The sequence below is a fragment of the Beta vulgaris genome, chromosome 2 (genome assembly GCF_026745355.1).
Source record: "Beta vulgaris subsp. vulgaris cultivar EL10 chromosome 2, EL10.2, whole genome shotgun sequence".
In the NCBI taxonomy this organism is placed as follows: Eukaryota; Viridiplantae; Streptophyta; class Magnoliopsida; order Caryophyllales; family Amaranthaceae; genus Beta; species Beta vulgaris.
In genome coordinates this window covers 28,579,740-28,600,827 of record NC_079203.1, presented here as the reverse complement: position 1 = coordinate 28,600,827, position 21,088 = coordinate 28,579,740, and the positions used below count along the sequence as shown (strand labels likewise).

The 21,088-nt window shown below is 37.6% G+C and overlaps 1 protein-coding gene across 1 annotated transcript; it reads right to left on the bottom strand.

Moving 5' to 3' along the window:
• Positions 1-6,795: 6,795 nt before the first annotated feature.
• Positions 6,796-8,031, bottom strand: LOC109133714 (uncharacterized mitochondrial protein AtMg00810-like). Its single transcript, XM_019247406.1, has 3 exons — positions 7,825-8,031; positions 7,610-7,719; positions 6,796-7,462 (listed from the first exon to the last, which is right to left on the bottom strand). The coding sequence occupies exons 1-3, from the start codon at positions 8,029-8,031 to the stop codon at positions 6,796-6,798; spliced, it is 984 nt and encodes a 327-aa protein (XP_019102951.1).
• Between the last annotated feature and the right edge of the window lie 13,057 nt (positions 8,032-21,088).

Here is a 21,088-nt window from a genome sequence, read left to right as displayed (position 1 = left end):
TTATTATTACTCCCTCCAGTATTTATTAATTTACTCGTTTCAGTTGCACAAAGTTTTAGAAGAACAATATTGTAGGACATAGAAGGAAAGATAAACTATTATTTTATGTTAAAGCTAAATGTATGTGTGATGGAAAGTTAGTAATCCCATTCCAAAAATAGAAACAAAAAAATGGGTAAACTAATAAAGGACATCCCAAAAAGGTATACAGGTAAACTAATAAAGACTAGACGTAGTATTTATAATACAGACTTTACATCAAAATTCTCCCAGTAGGTCAAAGTGATTTTTAACCTGTAAAACAGATAAAAAGAATCTAAAAAAACCCCCAAAATCTCCTTCTCCCTCCTCCCCTCCCCCCACGGATGAAACTACCAGTCCACCCTCACCACCACCCCCCACCACGAAACTACGCTCCCAGCCACGAAATGTCCCTCATTCAAACTCAACTCCTTTTTTCCGCCGCCAAAGCTCCCCACATCTGCACCGGTTACTACCAAACAAGGAGGAGTGGCTGACAAAGCGAAGAGGAGAAAGAATAAACAAGGAGGAAAAGAGGATGAGAATCGGCGGCAGGCGAAAATAGGCGATGTCCTATCGTCCTCCTTTGTCTCCACCAACACTTCTCTCTCTCCCTTCTCCTTCCGTGCAACTCAACCCACATTGTTGTAGAATCAAGCCCTAACAGAAATCGCCAACATCCTCCTTTCTCAATCTTTCTTCTTCGCCTTCACTCGTTATCGCCCAACTGCTCAAAATTATCAAAAAATTCCACATCGATCCATCTCATTTCCCTGCTCATTTTCTTCCCCTTTTTTCCCCCAAAAACTCCACTCTCTTTCCTTCTGTTGTTGATTCGTTGTAATACTAATTTCTTCACATAATAACTCACACACAGGAGAGAAAAAATTAGAAAGAGAGTGGAGGGAGAGCAGGAGAGAAGAAAGAAAAAATGTTTTTACCGTTCTTTTATATTTAAATCAAAAATTTAAAAATCAGCCAATAATATAATAATACGTTTCCTAATGAGTGCCATATGTCAGCTTGTTTACCTCCTTCAACAAGTTACCAACCGGTTTCGACTTGCCGAGAGAATGTTGATGTAAAGTTTGTATTATTAAATAATAATCAAAAGTTTGTATTATTGTGAGAGAACGGCCAAAAGTTTGTATTATTGTAGTTAAAAAAATCCTATTTTCTATCAAAAAGGTTTTTTTAAGTCATTTACATGTTGGCGGGATCGCATGACGTCCTGAATAATCTATCAATACTAGTCCTAAGATTTGATCTTGTGACTTGAAACTTCTATACTAAAGTCTAAACTACTAAAACAAATGATATTTGATGTTATTATTTCAAAGCAAAATACTACTAAATGAAAAGTATAATTAACCAGGACGTAGCTCGAGTCTAAACGTTGATTTAATAAGGAAAAAAAAAACATATTGCTCACACAAATTTTTATATACAACCGGCCACACCAGATATTTCGCGTGTGGCCAACCCATATATAATAAGCCCAGGTGAAAATTAGCCCTTCTCCTTCCGCTTGATTCTCCTGTAAATTACATATCAAACTCTTCTCTCTCATGGTTGAAGCCAACGATGGCGTTACTTCCCTGGACCTCTCAAGACTCTTTAATATTTTTTCTCTCCTCAATCCATTTCTTCTATTTTCTCTCTCCTCCATTGAAGGAAACTTCACTCGTTCTCTATCTTCTTATTCTCTTTCTTTTCAATCTCGGAAAAACTCTTGCATTTGATATCTATCTTGTATTTTCTCTCTCCTCTTTCTAAACTGTTATCTTTGAGGGAAAAAGAGTTTGAAGATTAAATTGGATAAGTTAATTTGGGAATTTTAAACGGGAGTTAGTTTAACGTTTGCTTCGATTTGAGGATTTCATCTAAGTAATTAACCTCCTTTGTTTATATCAGTAACCTTATTTATTCATATCATATCATATCATATCATATCATATCATTAATCTAATTTGTTCATATGAGTAACCTTAAAATATTATATGAGTAACCTTAAAATATTATTGGAGTAACCTCGTTTAATACTATGAGTAACATCATTTAATCTTACGAGTAACCTTGTTTAATCTTATGAGTAACCTCGTTTAATCATACTAGTAACCATATTTATTTATACGAGTAACCTCATTTAATCATATGAGTAACCCCAATTGTTCACACAAGTAACTCCTTATTTATTAATACGAGCTAGCAACCTCATTCGTTTATAAAGAGTAACCCTATTTATTCATACTAGTAACTCCATTTAATCATACGAGTAACCTCATTTTGTTCACATAAGTAACCCCATTTTATTCGTATCAGTAATCCCAATTGTTCGTACAAGTAACCCTCACTTATTAATACGAGTAACCTCATTCGTTGTCCAACATGAGTAAGCCATTTATTCATACTAATATCCCCATTTAATCATATGAGTAACGTCATTTTGTTCACATAAATTCGTATCAGTAACCACAATTGTTCATACAAGTAACCCCCACTTATTAATAAGAGTAACATCATTCGTTCATAAGGAGTAACCCAATTTATTCATACTAGTAAACTCATTTAATTATATGAGTAACCCTATTTGTTCTCATGGGTAATCTCATTTTGCTTATAAGAGTAACCACATTTCTTTATCGGGGTGACACCCTTTTATTGTTAAAAATAACCATATACTCATATAAGTAGCTCCATTTGGTCATAAGAGTAACTTCATCTGTTCATAAGAGTAACTCCATTTGTTCATAAGGGTTTATGCATAAGGGTAAACTGCAAAAGGTCATATCTCACATCACACTTAATATTTTGGAAAGATTCAAGTTGGAGATGAAAATTTGGTTCTATAGCTTTCCAACACCTGGTTAAAATCTCTCTTCCGATGAGTAACGAGTGAGATATGATCATTTGAAAATGAGCTGACGGGCTGACGTGGAGTTACGCGCGGCCACACCTGTAATTTCGCGTGTGGCTGGCCACACACAAGACGCGCTGTATCGCTTAAAGTTTTGAATTAACATAACGGTCAGTTAGTGGTAATCTAAAAAGGCGAGGCTTATCTTAACTCTAGTTGCCCCTCTTTTTTTCTCTCCTTAAATAACCCTAGTATATCTTTGCTCAATTTAAGACTATCACCATCATTTTTAATAGTGGTAATCACCAATTTGTACTTTTATTATCTAGTATTCGTTAATAATGATCATCATTTCTCTCTTTGTTGGAGAATTTTTGACCCGGTTATTGGTTTTTTTCTCCAAAATGGTGTGAGTTTGTAGTTTGATTTGTTATCTTTCATTTTGGGAGTTAAAGGTTGTTATGGTTTGTTGCAAAGATGCAGTTTAATGATGCTTTTTTGACTCTATACATCGATTTAATAAAGAGATTTATTCACAAACTATTTCAGGATAACATATGCTCTGAAAGAAGGTTGCATGTTTCATTAAACAAACAAGCGCTATAATGAATTGACGAGTCATTATTATAATAGTTATATCTTAAAGAAACTTCATATGATAAAGTCGTATTTAGTTTCTATTTAATATCGATTGTAAGTGTCGCATAACTTTCAACTAATTAAATTTTCCTTCGAAAAAAGTTTCAGATTGACATTTTCATTATAAGCACAAGTCTTAATTGTTGTCAGGATCGCGATCCTACTTTGGATTGTGAGTGGTAAGTAGGATCGGATCTTAAGATCATAAGAATTTTGAAAAAAAAAACAAAGAGTCAATTTTAACTAATTTGCTTGTACATTTCTCATACTTGAAGTTAAATGATACTAAAAACTTGTTCTCTATCTAAAATAATTGATATTTTATGATCTAAAATTCCAAACATACAATAACAACCGTCTACAAAATAAATAGGAAATGTTAGAAATTGTTGCCTAATGTCATTCGAAGCTATCTACTTCAGTTCCATGCTCCCAACCCGAAGCAGTCCTACTTCAAGAAGCATATTTCCTCTCTTTTTTCCATGCACACAGAAAAATTAAAAAATTAGATACATTATACGATACAAAATTAGAACAATAAAACCGAAATGGGAATGACATAAATCTAATACGCGCTCATCCTATATAGGCGAAATAAAAACACACCTACAATTTGGCGACTCCATTGGTAGGATTTTTTTAAAAAAAAAAAATTTAAAAGAGTGGGTGAAACTCGAAAAATACGATGCATACTCTTTTTATGCTTTAGAATGACATTACAGTTTTGCATATGCATGACTATTGTTAAGCCACCATAAGGACAATCTACCTTGCCTCGTTAGCACATGTTCTATGCGTGAGGCCACCTCAAGGGGGATTTGTGCTTTGTCCTTCTAAAAAGGTTCATGAGCGATAGTGTTGGATCTTAGTTACTCTAATTTTGACATACTTTAAGACATAACGATATCTCTAACTTCTACAATTCAATGTAAAAACCTTTAATTCAAATATCTCTAATACATGGTTAACTCCTTTAATAAATTTCTAGCGACTTTCTTAGAAAATCATCTTAGACATGGGAAGATAACATGAATAGAGTTGCCATCCAGACGACTTCTCTAAACTTTTTAGAGGAGCGTCTCCATGCTTCTTATGTACTGTTTGCAAGAATTTCAAGACATGTCCCCACAATATAAAATACATAATACAGACTTACAGATGTACAACGTTGTTCATCACTCCCCTTGTAGCTTCTTCCCCATATAAAAATTAAATCACTATTTAATATTTTATGAAATTCAAATCCATACTTCTAGAGTCAAATATATCAAATATTATAACTTAATCACACTTGGATTTTCATATACAAACTCAAATTTATGCTTGATTTTCCAATAAATTAGTATAATTCAATCCTTTATAAGATTCATTTGCTAAAAAAAGCCACCCAAATAGGATTGTAAAGGAAATATAGTCCAATTTTGTACTCTCGACATAATTAAATCCTAAAACTAGTTTATCAATTAGAATCCCAAAATAGAATGTAAGGTTTATATAAACTTTATATCTTAATTACAAAGTTCTTTACTCATAAATATTTTTCATGTAATCTTATTTGACAACCTATACAATTTACAACCTGAGTAGATCCCAATGTCTATACTTATGTTAATCATAGTAAATATAATAGTCTTGTTATATCCTAAGTAGGACTTCTATTATTCTCTTTGAATACTCGTCCTAAAATCAAAATGTAATAATACTATTAAATTGTACATCACCTATATATCATAGTTTTCAAAGTTGTATGACATATATTTAAGTCTCATGATATAAAACGTCTCATAATCTATTCCTATAACTTAGATACACAAAAATTTATAACTCCTAGAGTTTGAGCTTATATCATAATTATAGTTAATGCTTCCTCCAGCACGGCTTACTGATTAATCTGTTGGATTGTGTGAAACTTCTTGATTGGAGTCATTCTCATTGATCAATATATATATAGGTTACAAGGGTCGGTCCTAACTATGTTAGAAAACCTGACATCAAGAGATAATATTTACATCAAAAATATAGGAAAAATGGATCAAAATACCCCCAACTTTGGCCCATCCGCTTTTAATACCCCCAACTATGAGTTATTTTTAAATACCCCCAACTATTGAGGAGGTCCGTCAAAAATGCACCCAGATGACTTGTAACCTGTTAACAAGGTAATTTTTATTTCTCTTTTATTTTTAATTTCTACTCCTACCCACCACCACTTCAACCACCCTCTCCCCTCCCCGGCTGCAAACACTCATGCCAGCCCAACTATCCCCCCACTCGCACCACCCTAGAACCCCCCCCCCACTCCCATCCCCTAGCAGTCCCCCCTAACTCCCTCCACCCCCGCACCCCCCTCGCCACTCCCAACCCAGCAACCCCCAATCCCCCAACCCCCACCCCCATAGCAGCAGCCCCCCCACTGCTCTAACACCCTTCGGAACCCCCCTCCCCTAACCCCCGTCGAAATCTCCCTCCCCTCCCCCTTGATTTTTGTGGCAAATGCCTACCCCTAACTTCCGCCAGAATCGCTTTTTCTGTCCTTCAATCCCCCTAAACCAATTGTTTCTGACCTCTTCCTTCGTTACAGTACTAAAGTCTTTCGGGTGGGGGTTTGCTGGAAATCGAGGGGGTGTAGGTAGGGGTTTCAAAGGGGGTTAGGAAAGGGGGGAATTCGATGGGTGTGGGGGTAGGGGGAGGCTGTTGGGGGCCGCTGGGGGTAGGGGGAGGGGCTGGGGCGTGGGAAGGGTGGTAGTGGAGGTGAGGGAAGGTGGCAGTGGGTGGTGGGATGGGCATAGGAGAAAGATGATCAGATGAGCTGAGGGTGGGGGTGTAAGAGTTTTGGTTTACAGGTTCATCCGGTCATAACAGGTAAATGGAGCATTTTTGGCGGACCTCCTCAATAGTTGGGGGTATTTAAAAATAACTCATAGTTGGGGGTATTAAAAACGGACGGGCCAAAGTTGGGGGTATTCTGATCCAATTTATCCTAAACCTATGAAGAGAATCTTTACATATATTCTCTATCATACCCCCGTAGTCATAGCGGGAGGAGGACGGACGCTAAGACTGGATCTAAAATCCAAAAAAAGTTGTCATGGAAGTCCCTTTGTGAATATGTCACCAAACTGATACCGGGATGGCACATGGAGAACCCGTATCTGACCCAACACCACATTTTCTCGAACAAAATGAATATCCATCTCAACATGTTTGGTACGTTGGTGTTTAACCGGGTTGCTAGAAAGGTAGATAGCACTGACATTATCACAATAGACGAGAGTAGCTTACTTAAGTGGACAATGTAGCTCTAATAGAAGATTTCGGAGCCAGCAAGCTTCAGCAACGATATTGGCGACGCCTCGGTATTTTGCTTCGGCACTGGAACGGGAGAGGGTGTGTTGACGTTTCGACGACCTGGAAATAAGGTTATCCCCAAGAAAACAACAATAACCAGATGTCGAACACCTAGTATCGAGACACCCACCCCAATCAGCATCAGTGTATGTAATTAATCGTGTAGAAGCAGACGGATATAGATGTAACCCATGATCAATGGTGCCCTGAATGTAGCGTAGGATGCGTTTTAATGCATTAAAGTGTGATTCCCTCGGATCATGCATAAAAAGACAAACTTGCTGAACCGCATAGGCAATATCAGGGCGAGTGAAGGTGAGGTACTGAAGAGCACCAACCAAGCTGCGGTAATGAGTAGGATCATGTACTGGAGGACCAGAGTCTGCACTAAGTTTTGAGTTGGTGTCGACAGGAGTGACGACAGGCTTACAATTGCTCATACATGCGCTATCTAAAATCTCCTGTGCATACTTCTGCTGAGAGAGAAGTAAATATGAGGGAGTACGAGTGACAACAATGCCCAGGAAGTAGCTGAGGGGCCCCAAGTCAGTCATGGGAAACTCAGTTTGTAGCTGAGTGATAATGTGTTCCCGGAGACTGTCAGATGAAGTAACCAATTTGATGTCATCCACATATAGGAGAAGATAAGAAGTCGCTCGCCCCTGATGAAAAGTGAAAAGAGAGGAGTCACTTTTGGAGATGACAAAGCCCAAACGAAGCAAAAACTAAGCAAAACGCTGATACCACTCCTTGGGTGCCTGTTTGAGACCATAGAGAGCCTTTTTGAGGCGACACACATACTGCGGAATCTGGCGATCAACAAACCCTGGTGGCTGATGCATGTATACGGTTTCCTGTAGGTCACCATGAAGAAAAGCATTCTTCACATCCAACTGATGAATGGACTACTGACGGAACATGGCCAAGCTGAGAATAGTACGGATAGTCTGGGGTTTAACCACGGGACTAAAAGTCTCATCACAATCGACTCCAACCTCCTGTGACCTGCCATCACAAACAAGAAGAGCTTTGTGCATTTCGAGAGCACCATCAGATTTTTCCTTATGTCGAAAAAGCCACATGCAATTAACAACATTCACCCCCATAGGCCTAGGTACTAGATCCCATGTCCCCGTTGTAATCAAAGCACTATATTCATCAAGCATCGCCGCATTCCAATTTGGGTCGGTCAGGGCTTGTTTGTGGGATTTGGGTAAAGGGGACCGAGTTAATGTGGGGCCGCTAGGCACAATGGTTAAGCCGTACCTAGGGTTGGGTTTGACAATGCCGTGTTGGCTGTGGGTGATGCGAGGCGAAGATGGGGGCCTTGTGGGCCGAATAGGTGGGGTGTCGCGCATGGGGGGTGGAGTGTAAGTAGCAGATTGCGTGTGGGGGGGCCGGGGGCTGATCAGGTGGGCTGGGCCGTGGAGGAGTAGAAGGGGAGGCAGAGCCGGGTGGGGATGCCACACGCGGGCTGACAGAAGGGGAGGCCATTGGGCCTGGGATATGGGTGGGCTGTGGTAGGCGCAATATTGGATGAGTGAGGAGAGGGGATTGGTCATCGGAGCCCAAGAAATTGTACACCCAAAGATTAGAAGGACCCATTTTGGAGAAAGGGAAAGTGTGTTCATTGAAAATGACATGACGAGATAGGATGATTTTGTGAGAGGAAAGGTCAAGACATTTGTAGCCTCGATGATTGGGTGGGTATCCTAAAAATACATATGGGGTGGACCTAGGGGATAGTTTGTGAGGAGCAGTAGAGGATAGATTAGGATAACATAGACATCCAAAAACCCCTAAATGATCATATGAGGGTGTTTTGTGAAAGAGAGCCTGCATTGGAGATGCATTTTTGAGAGCTTTAGTGGGCAAGATATTCAAGAGATAGGTGGCGGTCTCAAGAGCATGAATCCAATAGGATGGGGCAAGGGAGGCATGGAAAAGAATGGTGCCTTTGGCATTATTAATAGTACGAATCATACGTTCGGCTTTCCCATTTTGAGATGATGTGTGAGGACAACTAAATCGAAAAACCATACCATGGGAGATGTAAAAGTGTTTAAACGGGGAATTATCAAATTCACGTCCATGATCACTTTGAATGCTTTTACGGGTCGTTCAAATTGAGTGAAAACATATTGACGAAAATTTAGAAGTGTTTGGTAGGTTTGAGATTTATGAATGAGAGGAAAAGTCCACACATAATGAGTAAAATCATCCAACAAAACCAAATAATATTTGTGACCATTGGTACTATGAATGGGAGAAGTCCATAAATCAGCATGAATAATATCAAAAGCATAAGTAGTAGTAGAATGAGATTTATAAAACAGAAGTCTAGTATGTTTCCCAATAGGACAAGAATTTCAAAAATCCGAGTCACTGAGTTTATTACATGAAATAAAATTATTGCGCCTAAGATAATTAAAAGATGGGTCTCCAAGATGACCAAGATGGTTGTGCCAGGTGGATGGTGTTTGAGCCGTGAGGGCGGTTGCAAGGCAGTTGGACTGGTTCTTGGTGGTGGTGACTGGATAGAGGTGTCCCGAGCTATTGCATCTCGTGATTATGTTCCCCGGACGAAGGTCCTTTACAGAAAAACCAAATGGGTCAAATTCAATGGAAACCTTATTGTCAGATTTAAATTTACGGACTGAAATTAGGTTCTAAATGATTTGTGGGGGCAAGTAGGACATCACGATGTTTTAAGTTTTAGTTAGGGAGGGTGGAGTGACCATAACCCGTTATTGGAATACGATGACCATTACCAACTAAAATATGATTATTAGTGCTTAAATTAAAAAGGGGTAAGAGAGTAACAGCGTTGTTGGTCATGTGGGATGTGGCACCCGAGTCCATGTACCATCCATCATCCGGGGGTGTCAGTGTCATAGTGTTGAAAGAGTCGTCAAGCTCCGTGGGGGTCATGAGTGGGCCATATTGTTGCGCAGGGCCATAATATGGCATGGGAGCATAGGATGTGTGGGCCGTGTAGGCCTGTTGCGGGTGTTGATGTGTCGAGGAGACGGATCGGGGAGCAAGGCCCATAACATCATGGGGCTGCGGGCGGAGAGGTGCTTGTGGGTATGACGTGGGGGGAGAAGCCCACGTAAGTGTGGCTGAGTATGTGGGCTGCCAGGCCTGCGGTGATTGGGTGGCCCAATTTTGGCCTTGAGTCCAATTCGGCTGCTATGAGGTATTGGAGGGGTTTCTGTTCCCCTGCCCTGAGCCGCGGCCTCGCCCCCGACCGCCTCTGCTGCCACGGTTGTTCGACCAGTTTCCCTGCTGGCCACCATTGCCACCACCCCGATTGGTGGTACTCAATGGTTGTTGCTGCTGGGGTTGTGGCTATTGGTCGGTCGAGTGAGCCACGAACGATTGTGGGGCAAGGGACGTGCCTTGGTCATTGGCACGTCAGGTCTCCTCAAGGAGTAATCGGGACCTGGCTGTTTCAAAGGTAGGAAGAGGGTTCGTTTGTTGAATCATAGCAGCGACGGTATCGAAATCGGTGTTAACAAGTCCAGCCACAAGGCGAAAAACCAATTTTTGTTCGGAAATAACTTGATAAACATTCGCCAATTGATCTTTGAGTGTCTTCAACTGTTGACAATAAGAATTTATGTCCGAAAAATTGTTCAAGTGTAGGGAATTGAATTGATTTTCAAGATATACTGCCCGAGTGTGTTTGTTGTCTTGAAAAATTCCCTTGAGCTTTTGCCAGATGAATTGAGCGGAGTCACCGCGACACAAAATAGTTTGGAGGAGGTCAGGAGAGATAGTACCATAGATCCATTGTTTCACAACCGAATCCAAGCATTTCCACATAGAGTCCGAGATGTCCGTAGGACGAGGTAAGGTTGGATCAATATGGTCAAGAACATTAAAGGCATGAGCATGACACTCAAATAAATTCCACCCAATTGGAATATTGCACTTTCTCGCGATCAAGAATTAGCGGAATAGCATTACGGATGTTGTTGACGGCAAGCGTGGGGTGGAATTCGGTAGAGGGAGGAGGAGGTGTCTCGGTGTCTTTGGCCATGGAGGACGGGTGCTAGCCACGGCAGAGAAGCGTGGGGACAAAAAGGGCATAGATCCCGCGGTGAGATCGAAGGGGAAGAGGGGCACGAAGTTCGAGAGAGAGAGGTGAAAAAAATTATTTTGTGGAAACCTAATTGTTAACCTAGCTGTGATACCATGTTGGATTGTGTGAAACTCCTTGATTGAAGTCATTCTCATTGATCAATATATATATGGGTTACAAGGGTCAGTCCTAACTATGTTAGGAAATCTGACATCAAGAGATAATATTTACATCAAAAATATATCCTAAACCTATGAAGAGAATCTTTACATATATTCTCTATCATAATCTCATATCTTAATCGTTGAACCCTTCATACTTAAAGTTGTGATCTTCTAGTAACTCATGCAACTACTTTAACATCTGAAAACAAACTTTATTACCTATTGTTCAATATAACACTTATGTTATATGTGTTTCCAACGTTATTCCCCTTTTTTGTCTCATTTATTTGTGTGAAAATTATAATCTCAATTATATAACTTATATCCACGTTAGCCTTAGATCTATATTTCCCCATTATTATTAAATCATATCACTAGTTCTCAAGCGCTCCATTACATAATATTTATAATTGTCCAACTTTCCATTCTTAACCTCACTCTTCTCATTAGAGGATAACATCTATGAACCTTTTTATTTGTCCCCATTTCGTATTCACAGTAGAAGATTCCAAATTTTAATATAGTTTCTTACAACTTAGGTACAACGATTCATTGACGACATTTGTAACATCCCACAATTCTGAGTTGCTAGCTAATACACTTAACATTCACAAATCTCACTTAGCATTATTAAATAAACGATTTTTTCATCAAATACCCCTGACAAATTTTTTTATTCACCATATACCCCAATTTTTTTTCGAATTTACTATATACCCCTAGCTTTCTAAAAACTACATCCATATGCCCTTAATGACTATCGGCGGTTAACTCCGTTAGTCATTAACCCTGAAAAATCCTAAGTTACCCTAATTAACTCTAGTTAAACCCTACAAACCCTAAGTAACCCTAACCCCCCACCAGCCCCCTCGCCTACTCAGCGCCCCCTCCCCCCGATCTCCCCCGCGCCTCCCCCTCCCTCAATCTCGTCGGCGCACTCGTCCCTCTCACTAGTCTAGCCGGCGCCTCCCCTACCCCTCCCCAACACGTCCAGCCTGCATCCGTCCTCCCGCATCCCATCTCCTTTTCCGATTGTGTGAACTATTGTGTTGTTGCGTGGGCGGTGCTTCATTCGTCGATGTTGTTGCTTCCGTCACCACCTTTCATTTCTTCGCTCTTCGCATTTTGTGTTCCTATTGGGGGCGGGAGGCACCGGCTAGGTAAGAGAGACGAGTGTATCGGCGAGAGTGAGCGAGGGGGAGGGGCTGGGGAGAGAGAGAGGGGGGGTGGGGGAAGATCGATAGGGGGTTGCGTGGGGGAGGGGTGCTGGTGGGGTTGGTGGGGGCTGGTGGGTTTGGGTTAGGGTTAGTTATGATTTTTAGGGTTGGTTAGGGTTTTTAGGGTTAATATAAGATTTAGCTAGGATTTTTAGAGTTAATCAGGGTTTTCAGGGTTAATTAACGCTAATAATGGAGTTAACCGCCGTTAGTCATTAAGAGCATTTGGATGTATTATTTAGAAAGTCACGAGTCTATGGTAAGTTCGGAAAAAAAGTTAGGATATTTGGTGAATAAAAAAATTTGTGAGGGTGATTTGGTGAAAAAACCGTAAATAAACCTAAAATTACATTTTCTTGCAGAAAACATAATTTACAAATTGATCCTGGACCTGTGGTTCAGGGCCCACAACATAAAATTTCAAAACCAAATATCAGATTATAGAATACTTTATTTGATTTTCAAAACAATAGAATATTTTTTTTCTCAAATTAGCACTTGAATAGTTCTAAATACAATCTCTAAATCCCTAATCTAATTATAATTTCATAACCAAACTTCCTTTTGATCCACTCCGAGCCTTCAACGCAAACCTTCAAATTACAGAACAAAATACAAAAACAAACACAAAACTAAAATGAGCGGAAACTCAGTAACTTTATTTTTGCCCGTAAAAACGGTTTTCGATTGCAAACGTTTTTCATAGAATAGACAAACTTGGTAATTATTCGAAAAATCATTATTTATAATTACAGCTGGCATAGTTAATCCCTTAACACAAATCGCTATCAAGTACAAGTTCTAGTAGAAACTTCACATAACATAACCAATATTCGACCTTATCTGGTCTTAATTCAAATTTGAATCATTTTTCTTCACATGTACCTTGCCCACTCTTCATCTCAGTTCATAAGCTAAGCCAACTAAATTAATATGAAATCTTTTTTACATTATCATACTCAAAATCATATCTCAAGAAACATAATATTTCTGAAAAGATCCAATATATGAACAACTCAACTCATATAGGTACATCTATAACCATGGTTGTGACTATAAACGATGTTCGATATCTAAAACACAATACATCACAGACATTTAAGTACATTTTGTTGGACATTAATGTTACTGATCTTTCCTCTCATTTTAGTTTTGTGTTTGTTTTGTATTTTCTTCTGTAATTTGCAGGTTTATGTTGTATTTTCTTCTGTAATTTGCAGGTTTATGTTGAAGGCTCGGAGTGGATCAAAAGGAAGAGTTTTTAAGAGTTTGGTTATGAAAGTGTAATTAGTTAGTGATTTGGAACTATCAAGTGCTAATCAGAGAATAAAATATTCTATTGTTTTGAGAATGAAGTAAAGTAATATTTAATCTGATATTTGATTTTGAAGTTGTTATGTTGTGGGCCCTAACCCATAGGTCCATGATCAATTTGTAAATTATGTTTCTACTGCAAGATAATGTAATTTGAGGTTTATATAATGATAATTGAGATTTGTGAATGTTAAGTGTGCATCAATCAAATATATGTTCAAATATATCAAAGGGGTAAGATAGAGTCACAACAACAACATATAAGAATCCTAATGTCAAAACTCTAATGATCCTAATGGAATTGATGAAATCCAAATGTATTATGATTGTATGTACATATTCTCATGTGAAGCCATGTGGAGGATATTCAAGTTCACTATCCACTATAAAATCCCAACCGTGGAGAGATTGAGTTTTCATCTACCTAACGAGCAGATCGTCCTATACACTAATAAGGCTAACTCAGAATCGGTGCTTGAAATATGTAACATGGAGAGAAGAAATTTTTTGTCATGGATGGTGTGCAACAAAAATCATCTGGAAGCCAGAGAATTGAGCTATGTTTAACTCCCTACAACATTTGTACGACAACAAGGTCGACGTCAATGGACACCTCGAAAAAAGGCTTTTGCATAAGGAGAGTTTATCATGTAACCCCAAGAGCAAGTAACAAATTCTATTTGAGGACATTGCTAAATTTTGTTAAAGTTGCAACATGTTATGAAGATATACAAATTGTTAATGAGGTACAATATTCAACGTTCAAAGAAGAGTGTTATGTTTTGAGGTGTGCTAGACGATGACAAGGAGTACATTGATGCCATAATAGAAGTCAACTTCAAAGAATCAGGACAATATCTATGTAATCTTTTCTCCATGTTGTTACTACCGTGCAGTTCACTTTGACAATACCTGAAACTCTTTGGGAAAAGACTTGGCACCTTCTTTATGATGATATCCTATTTAGACGACATAGACTTCTCCCAGACGAAGGTATATGAACATCTATATCCCTTTATTTAATAAATGATCTCATAAAGATTTAGCGTACAAAAATTTGTTTTGAATTATAACAATGAAATGTGTTTGTTTCGCAGCATTATGCTTAAGTGATGAACAATGTCAAAACTTAGCTTTGGCTGATATTGAAGCTAAGCTACAAATGACTATAGCTCCCTTTGTAAAATCACCGAAAAGTCATGTTCAGATGATTTGATTATTTCATATGGTCAAAATAAGCTCATAATGGATGAGCTATCTTATGACAGAGAGCAATTAGAAAAAGAGTTTCAAGATCTTTCTTCGGGATTGACTGTTGAGTAGTGTGGAACTTATAATGAAATTATGTTTGGTGCATCGCGAGGGGAAGAGGGTGTATTTTTTGTATATGGTTAGGAGGGACATAGTTTTTATTTCTCAAATGACATTCACCCCATCAAACGCAAAAAAGTTGCCAATCAAATTCTAAAGAAGGCAATTCTCATTGATTGTTTGTTTTGCAATGATGATAAATACAAGCCAAGAACAATATCTAGAGCATGTAGGCTTATAAATCCCTCGGCAGGTATTCATCCACGGACAGTTTAATGTTACCGTATAAAGAACTACAAGCAGAAAGGGTTTGAAAATTTTAATCTGTGATAAAGATCGTGGCAATTTCAATGTTACCACGCACTAATATAGTATATAAAGGAAGTATTTCAGAATGTGTAATAAGTATACCCAATACTATTTTAGCTTACTTTTTTTCAAAATTTTAACATTGTTATTCATAATTGTTTTTTCGTCTAATATGTTGTCAAATAGGTGTGAATTGCGTCTTTCTAATTATAATTGAATACTTTTTTCCTTTATATGAATTTCATCATTTCTATATTTTTTTCAAAAGATCTCTTAGGGCCTGTTCTCCCCAACTTATTTTCAGTTCAGTTTAGCTCAGTTCAGTTCAGCTCAGTTTAGTTCAGCTCAGTTCAATTCAGTTCAGTTCAGCTCAGTTCATTTCAGCTTAGCTCCATTCTTTTATAACCATTTTGTTAAATATTAGGGTTTTTTCACCAAATACCCCTGACAAATCAAAAAATTCATAGTATACCCTCAATATTTCAACAATTCACCATATACCCCTGACAATTCATTTTTGCGCACCAAATACCCTTTTTTTAACTGTCGTTAACCACCGTTAGATTTATTTACGATTTTACCATCATTAAGCCCTAATCCTAATTTGACCTAACCCTAACCCTAATCTAACCCTAAACCCTCCCCCTTACCCTAACCTTAGGCCTTGGAAGCCCCCACCCCACCCCCACCCGGCCCCCTCCCCTCCACCCACCCTAGCCACTACCCCCACCCCCACCCCCTCCCCCTCCCCCACCGTCGATGTGCGTGCCGGCCTCCCCCACCCCGACCGCGGCTACGCGTGACCCCCACCCCCTCCCCTCCCCACCGTCGATGTGCGTGCCGGCGTCTCCCACCCCCACTGATGCTGCCCGTGCCGGCCTTCCCACCCCCTGCGCGTCCGTTCGCCGCCGACCACCTCTTACCCCTTCCCCGTGATTTTCCATCCCAGACCTTTCGAATTCCCCACCCTACCCCTCCCCCTTGAACGCTAAACCAGTCGATTTTCGAACCCCAACCAGTCGATTTTCCAGCCACAACCAGTCGATTTTCCAGTCCCAACCAGTCAATTTCTAGGCTCGATTTTACACATTAACCCGCGAAAATGGCAAATGGTGGTTTAATTGGTGGAGATTGTGGTTTAATTAGGGAGGGAGTGGTGGTGCGGTGGGACAAGCTGGGAAAACAGAGGAGAGAGAGAAAGATTGTGAAACAGAGGATTGGTGGAGATGGTGGTCTGGGCTAGCACGGGATGGCTGGGGAGCAGCGATGGAGGGAGGGGAGGGGTGGGAGGAGCGACTAAGAGGGGAGGGTGTGGGGGAGCGACGACTGGGAGGGAGGGGAGGGGTGGGGAGCGGCAGTGGAGGGGAGGGGTGGGAGGAGCGACTGGGAGGGGAGGTGTGTGGGGGAGCGACTGAGGGGAGGGGAGGGGTGGGGGGAGCGGCAGTGGAGGGGAGGGGAGGGGGTGGGGGCTTGCGCTGGGGTGGAGGGGAAGGGGAGGGGGTGGGGGTGGGGGCTGCCATGGTGTTAGGGTTAGGGGTGGGTTATGGTTAAGGTTAGGGTTATGGTTTATGTTTAAAGTTAGAGTTAGAGTTAGGGTTAGAATAGAATCAGGGTTTATGGTTAATAATGGCAAAATGGTAAATAAATCTAACGGTGAGCTAACGGTGAGTTAACGGAAGTTAGGAAAAGGGTATCTGGTGCACGTTTTCGAAAACTCAAGGGTATATGGTGCATTGTTGAAACATTGAGGGTATACTGTGAATTTTTTGATTTGTCGGGGGTATTTGGTGAAAAAACCGTAAATATTATTATTATGTTGGTCTAATTTATTTTACTAATTCTTCTTCTTCTTCTCCTTCTTCTTGTTATTATTAGTATTATTATTACTATTTATTTTTATATCATTATTATTAAGTATTATTGTTATTATTATTTTATTATTATTATTATTATTATTATTATTATTTCTATAAACTATTTTGCTTATTATAGCTTTACTCATTAATTATCACTATTATTATTAGGAGGAATATGGTTTAAGTCAAAAGCACAAATAAACTCACGTTTTTTAGCCCATAAACCAATCAAATCGCGTCAAAACGGGTTATGATGCAATTTTGCGCGGTCCGACCCAATCATTATTTTTATTATTAAATATTATTATATTATTAAATCTAATTATTAAAATAGTAATATTAATTTACTTTTTAGATATTATTGTTATTATATAATCATCATCAAGTATTAATTATCATCATCAAGTATTAATATATTAATACAAATAATATAAAATAATTATTATTAATTATCATTATTATCATCAATTATGATTATTATTAATATTATTTATTTATAACTATCATTTAAAAATATCCAAAAATACTATTATTATTATTCATTATTAATTATTCATTATTAATTATTCATTATTATTACTTATCATTATAATAATTATTTGATATTCATATTATTATTATTTAAATATTAATTATATATTTATTACATTCAATCGAATTCAATTCAGTTTAATTCAATTCAATTCAGTTCAGTTCAGTTCAGTTCAGTTCAGCTCAGTTTAGATCAGCTCAGTTCAGTTCAGTTTAGCTGTTTTATGACGAAGAGAGCATGCCCTTATTTTACGATAAATAAGTAATCAAATGAATTATGTTGATTGACATCCCGTGCATTCTTGTAGGGGTTTTAAAACTAGTTTAAATAATATACTTCATATGTTCTTTATTAATTACAACATTTGCATTTTTATACTTGTCGAGGCATAATTTTGACCATTAAATTTTCTATGTATTTGTAAAATTATGTAAATGAAATATTAAAAAACTACATTGAGATGATCAAATAAGATCTCATATACACGGTCAAAATGTGAACAATAACTAATAGACAAGTCAAAATATTACAATTTAAAAATAAAACTAAGGAAGTATATATTGATATTGCTTCTATACTTTAAATATCTATAGTTAATGTATAGGTAACTATGGGAAAGTAATCTATTTGCAAGATATGGTTGTGATACACAAACCATAGGTACTAGATGCAATACCCAAATATTTGCAAATATCTTATATACAATTTATCAAATTGGTAAAGACTCGAATACTATTGCCACTTTGGTATATAGAAACACTTTGCCATCACTTTGGTAAAACAAAAATAAATATTGTATAACACCCCGATAAATCTCTCTTTTCCAAAATACCTTTTTAATATAAACCGTAGAGAATCATCAAAGCATATCGCCCATGTGATAACATATCAACTTATTTAGAATTTTGCAACGGAAAACATAATAACTAACTCTAGAATTGAATTTAATTAACAACAAAGTCAACTTGAAAAGTCAACCAACAATGTCAATGTTAACTTAAAACCAAACCAACTACAAAGTATGTAAATCAAAGTACGATAATTAAATTCAAACTACACAAGCCCTCCAATCTATCCCAAATCTAATGATGCATCATCTTCAAACCTATAGATAGACAATGCACTATTGATCCCTAGAGACTGCTCACCAAGATGGGTCATCACATGATCAATAAGGCATAGCCATGATCAACATACAAAAAAAAGTACGTAATCAGCAAAGCTGAGTACCACATAATAAATAAATAAATAATCCTAACATGATACTATTACATAACAACAGGAATAAATAATAATTAATAACTTGTAGATAACTTTTACTGAACTAAATTTCACAACCAATAATTCAATTACTTTTAATGGAATAAACAATGGAACGAGTTGTCTGACTAAAAACCAGCCTTCCCTTCGGAAGACGAAATACAGGCGCGACTCCATATTCCCATGACCTACGATATCGAGTAACCTTTAAAATAAAAAGAGGAACGATGATCAATCCGATCCCAGTAAAGCCATGGGCTACCCATGTAGTCCAACTCTCTACTAGTCGATGTTCAAACATGCACAAGTCTAAAGTTATTACTATCCACGTTTCACTTTACATGATTTACCATTTATTCCTTGTTATGACTCACAAGCAACACAGATATACAATGATCAAACAATCACAACTTTCATTTTTACCTTAGGATTAGATAAGTGATCACACAACTTAGCAACCCATGATGAATTCATTCTTTACTCCAATCCTCTTATTTGTGGAACCTAACCAATAACCAAACTACCTTTTACAGGTATAAAAATATCAACTTACCAAATAAGGCCATCGGTCCTCATAGAGTAGTGAAATAATAATAAAAAAGAAACAACATGATTCAATCATGATCCAAACCAATATATATATATATATATATATATATATATATATATATATATATATAATAATATATAAATATATATATATATATATTATAAATATAATATATATATATATATATATGAGTTTTATATGATAAGTGAGAAGAAAATCTAACCCTTAAATCATATCTCATTCAATGGTCAAGATTAAAAACTTAAATAAACTAAAACCCCAAATTTTTAACTCCTACCCTACTTTCTCTCTCTTATTTCCTCTCTCTCCTCTCTCTTTCTTATTTCGACGGTTCTATGGAAAATCCTACGGTAAATTTTTTTTTTTTTGCAATACCAATTCAGTAAATTTCGTCCCTGATAATCAGTGAAATAGGACCCTCAAGATTAGTTCAATAGTTGCAGACAATATGGGAGAGGAAGGTTAGTATTTTGTTAATTTTTTTCGTTTTTGTTTAGTTTTGAGGTTTTTTCAGAATTGTTGCTATATTCGAAATTGTCGCTATACTCAAGATTATAATTGAGATGGTATGTTATTGCTGTGAAACGAATTTTGATTATTGCTGTGAAACGAACTATTTGGGGACTTCAATGCTGACATTAATTATGTAGAACAGTCCTATTGCTATTGTGATGCCAAATTCAATTGGTTTTGTTCTTGTTTGTTTTTTTACACCATGAATTGATCTTCATGTATGCCTTAAATTAATGCATACATTTGGATTAAGAAAGTTCAAATAGTTACATCTTCCTCTTTGGGATGCAATCTGCAGCGATCCTACTCTTATGAGCACATCGATTCACGAATGGGAGGATGCTAATGAACTTGGGAGGATGTTGATTAATCTAATTAGTACTTTAATTTTATGATGAAACCAAATCATGATTTTGTATATGAAGATTAATATTATGTATCAGGTGATTAGATTGCAAGTCTAGCTATGATTCTGCACCTGGGTCCTCTCAGAAGGTTAGTTTGTTTTGTTTTAAATTTTTCTTTTTTGAGGGGGTTTTGTTTTTAATTTTCGGATTTTGCAAATGTGTAGCGATTTTAATGAATTTTTTTATTCTTTGAAAGAACTTGGTGGTTTTTAATGAATTTTGCCATAACTCTAACTAATGATTGTTGAGTACTTCCCATAACTCTAATAAGTATTTCCTATATAACTTTAAATAAATATTGGTGTAATTCTAATGAGTACTTCTTATAACTCTAAACAAATATTAGTGTAACTCTAATCAACTCTAAACAAATATTGGAGAGGAAGAAAACGGATGAGGAGTGAGGGCTGAGAAGAGAATGGAAGGCAAGACCGCAAGATTTGCCATTAGCATAAAATAGTGTTGTGTTCTTAATTTCTTTTGTTCAAGCTACAATGCAAGGTATTAGTCTGTTTCAGAAACATTGCACCATTACACATGATTAAAGGTATATAAATAAGAAAAACATTGTTTATAATCTACTTGTTGTGAAATAATCTACTTATTCTTGGAAATAGAAGCATTTTTTGGCATATCATGTTCAAACATCCAAAAACCTATTAGCTCAAATGGAAGAGCATTG